Source organism: Limanda limanda, chromosome 18 (genome assembly GCF_963576545.1).
Source record: "Limanda limanda chromosome 18, fLimLim1.1, whole genome shotgun sequence".
Lineage (NCBI taxonomy): Eukaryota > Metazoa > Chordata > Actinopteri > Pleuronectiformes > Pleuronectidae > Limanda > Limanda limanda.
The window spans coordinates 18,440,014-18,444,452 of NC_083653.1; the positions used below are offsets into that span (position 1 = coordinate 18,440,014).

The window sequence follows — 4,439 nt, forward strand, 5'->3', positions numbered from 1 at the left end:
ATTAGGTAAAAAGTGTGTTTAATGACCATGGTTAAATGTAGAAGTAAACCTGTTTGTGGAAACAAATACGCCAACAGACGATTTTAAAATCTGTATTCAAATATAACCCTGTCTGTCTTTATCCTCATGATGATTCAGCAGTTTTTGGAGAAGTGGAATCACCAGAAAGAGAAGGCTGAGTTGTTCTGCCTTTTCTCCTCTGGTCTCTTTGCCAATTTTCTTCCTGTGGGCAAAATACATGACGGTATACATTTCTCTTTTATTGATCGATTGCAAAATACCTTTATTGATGCACTGAGGGATACAGTGAGTGCATTATAAAGGGTGTAAAATAATTCACTAAACATTACAAAATGGAAAACTCACTGTAAAGTGGACTTTAGTAGGTGATTAAGGACACAGACACACAGATGTGGTTTAAGAGCCATATGCTCAAAACCAGCCCAAGTCAAAATCACGAGGCTCCTTCACTCTTTGATTATCAGAGTACTTACCTGCAGTGCAGAGAAACAGGACATAAAACTCAAGCTTCTGCTGATCCTGATTTTAAAATAAAAACGGATTTCCCTTGTTTCCTCCGTTCTTGTGCTAATTCTTTGCTGCACCATTTTTTTGGAGCTTCGGCCTCTCTGGGGACGTCTGTGTGGAATCTCACAAAATGGCTCATGAATATCGAATGGAAGAATCTGGCTTCTGTTTCTCTCTGCAGTGCTCCAGGGGAGTGATAGGAAAAGAAAAAAAAAAATAAATGCTTGAAAAGTGAAAAGAATGAGGACGCTCTGCTGTTTCCTGCCATTCTCCGACTTTGTAAAAACCTTTGTGTGATTGTAGATCAGGAACATGCATTTGAGTCTCTTAGATTTAGAGCACTGATTGCACTCTTATTTCATTAAGCACAACTCAAAAGCACATATGCATACAAGAAGAAGACAGTGTGAAAACAACAGCAGCAGCATCACAGGGAGGCAAAGTGACAGTAGGGACGGATTTGGACAAATTTGCTTTTAAAGTACAAGTTTGGGGGTTTTCCGGCTAAACAGTAATGTCTGTTTGCTTTGGCATGTGTCACTGTGCTCTGAATGTTAGTTTATGATTTTCATGGGGATTTGAAAACCTAAAAGAGTAAAACAGAAAGATGAAATTTGCTCGACTTGTTGAGTCATACTGACTTGATTGAAATGTCCAAAGTGTTTGCACTGGGAGTCGTGACCTAGGGTTTGTACTTGCTGTAACTTTGTGTCGCTGTATATCTTCGAGGCTGGATTGTTTGTATCTATTTGGCATGGTCAGTAAAAACAGCTTGACTGAACTCAGGCTTTGCTCTTGTGCTCGTCCTTCCTTGCACTTGTACACACACACACACACACACACACAGACACACACACACACACACCCACACACTCTCTCACACACACACACAGGTTTGTGCAGCTATGCTTTTTAGGGCTTTGCATTGACTTCCATTCATTCAAACACTATACCCCTAACCTTAACCAGGACATCAGAAATTATATTTGGCCTTGTCCTTAAGAGGAATCAAAAACGAGAAAACACAAACGCACACACTCGTCTTTCTATTCGGACACTCATTAACATAACGTACTCCCTAGCCCCTCGGCCTATACCTTCAAAATTAAATTCCTAAAACCAAGACTTAACCCTCAAACCCTTTGAATTGATGTATTGACCCAAAATTGGTCCCCATAACTACAGAAAGACAAGCACACACATGTTGTAAAATCAATTTGACTGAAACTTTGACAAGTTAGAATATAAAACTTTAATAAAGAATTTTACATTTAAATAAGAATAGGGTTATAATAAAATTTGAGAAAAAACTGGTGCAAAACGTTGACAAAAGACAAAATAAGATTAAAACACACACAACCCAACAACAAATTATATTAAAATAGATTAAATATACATTTGCTATACCCCTTTCATGATTAATTCAGCCTATACAGAATTAAAGCTGCATGAGGTGTTTTTCTACCACTAGGGGGCAGAAAGAAACACAGCTCTACGCAGTTCTGTGCTATTATCAAGTTGCACAGTGGTATTCATTTATCCATCTTCATGAAACAAATTCTGCCAGAGGCCTTTTGACACAGGGACATGGCTTGTTTGTACTGCTGCAGCTAACAGCTAACAGCTAACATTAAGAGGGTCAGGAACATGACAGCACTTATTATTCATTAGTTAAAAAAGACATTTCACATTGTACAGTCATTTGAAGCAGTGATAACTCGAAGGTATCACTAGATTTAAGTTACACACTTGTGAAAACATCATCAGCATACTGGAAGAACTGCTCCAGAGTGTTAGCGCTGTGACACGACACTGGGCCTCACACACGTACAACCCACTGAGACCACTTCCGTCCCCAGTCTGAATAGATACCTGTGGTTTGCTTTCCTTCCTTTTTTGTTTTTTCTCTTTTGCGGCCTTGGGACTCTGGAGTGGGTTGGAAAAAGAAAGGACAACAGTAAATTATGTTTTGTTGAATTTGACTGCAATGTCTATTAAAGTCTACTTCAGTTCTGTGTATTTATATTCAGTTCTAAACAATAAACGCAACATGCATTCACTTTTTATTCAAATATGGGATGTTCATCGGAGAGAGATGCCACCACAGAAACGAATATTTCAAATTTTATGATGTTTTTGTCGGGTTGGGGGAAAGTGCACTTTGAAGACTTGAGGCTGTGCAGAGTCTAACCTCACAGTCTGACACTGGAAGATAAATATCATCAAATATCATGGTTTCTATATTATCACTACATCAAGCAACATTGAAAAATTTCAAATTACATTTCCACACTTTACATACTTAGTCTCATTCACCGTCAAATGCCAAATTTATCTAAATTTCTCAGTTCTTGTAATGTCAGTCAATTTAATTTGTTTACAAGGGCAAACTCCATGAACTTTATGTGTTTTTAAGTAAGCACACAAGGATGATAGTAGCATCGGACACAAACCCACAAAAACCTCATCAGCAGTTGCTGTAGACTGCAGTGGCTCACCTGTGGAGGACCAGGACCTGGTAGTGGATGGGTTTGGCCTCCAGGTCGGCATCCTCACCTCCTCCCTGCAGGGTCAGGCAGCCCGAGGTCAGGCACTGAGCATGGGAAATCCTCCTGGGCACCCGAGATTCTACATAGGAGTCCCTGCGAGACGTGGAAAAATAGGAAGAGGAGAAAAAATGTATAAGAATACACAATAATATTATTTTTCGTATATTTGTATAAGAATGAAAAATAACATTACGGTCCCACAGACTTATTGCAAGGCCTCACCTGTACGTCCACGGTGACAGAGACATGTTGGCGATGGACGAGTCGAAGGTGCTGACAATCTGGGGCAGCACTGATGGATCCAGGATCAGTCTCGCCCGCTTGCCCTTCAGTCCAGTATCCCTTCCAAAATTAACAGAGACGCGCCGGCCTTTTCTGGAGGCGAGCAGCAGCGTGGCCAGGCTCAGCATCAAGAAAGCTCTCAGCAACTGAATACAAGACAGTGGGTAAGAGCTTTTATTTCTGCTTATAAGTTAGAAAAAACATGAAATGCAGCAGCCAAAGACAAATCTAGGAAGCATTCAAATGATCATAGATGAGAGCTAAATGAAAGAAATTGGTGCAACTCACCAGCCGCATGGTCGTGTCGTCTGGCTTTTCCAGCCCAGTTTGAAAACTATGTGTGAGCCGCTCCTCTGCTGTTCTGTTGTGTCTACACTCTCTCTGGGTGTGTTTATATGCAGGCAGATGTGTTGGTGTGTGCTGCCAAGATGCGCAAAGCATTTCCGCTTATGACTGTCACTGACTTGAAAGACACCCATGTTGACCTTTGCACACGATTCAGTTTAGTATCTTTCTATCTTTGTCCATCTAACGCCTTCCTCACTTTTCATTCTCTTTGTGTAAAATAAGATAAGATAAGATAAGATAAGATAAGATAAGATAAGATAATTCTTTATTAGTAGGAATATATTCAACATACCTACTGTTTTGGATTCTGATATTAAATATATTATATATTTATATATTTTTTGCATTTTGTTTCTTCTGGGCCGAGCCAGGGTATGTTTTTCCCCTTGGTCTCATTCTTTGTGCTATGCTAAGCTAAAAAAGCTGGCCTCATATTTAAAAGAGCACAGGCAAACTTCCAAAGAACAATGTAACGAGAAGGCCCCTTCATAACAATAGCTTGTGCTTCCTTTAATGATCAAAGTGTGTGTTCTCTTGAACTCATTTTGATCTTCCATTCTCGAGACCCAGTACGGGAGTGACGAGCCACCTGCATCCTGTCAAACGGTGTGAAAACATTCCTTCACCCTGACACCTTTAATGTGACTGTGAAAGCAGCGCACTCTCATTCAGCGCACAAATATATATACGTTTGGAGCAACAAGAAACAAAAACAGCACTGTGAAATGTGAG

The 4,439-nt window shown here is 40.0% G+C and overlaps 1 protein-coding gene across 1 annotated transcript; it reads right to left on the bottom strand.

The window, feature by feature from the left end:
* Nucleotides 1-1,895: 1,895 nt before the first annotated feature.
* Nucleotides 1,896-3,708, bottom strand: il17a/f3 (interleukin 17a/f3). Its single transcript, XM_061091904.1, has 4 exons — nt 3,648-3,708; nt 3,300-3,505; nt 3,027-3,170; nt 1,896-2,454 (listed from the first exon to the last, which is right to left on the bottom strand). The coding sequence occupies exons 1-4, from the start codon at nt 3,654-3,656 to the stop codon at nt 2,322-2,324; spliced, it is 492 nt and encodes a 163-aa protein (XP_060947887.1). The 5' UTR covers nt 3,657-3,708; the 3' UTR covers nt 1,896-2,321.
* Between the last annotated feature and the right edge of the window lie 731 nt (nt 3,709-4,439).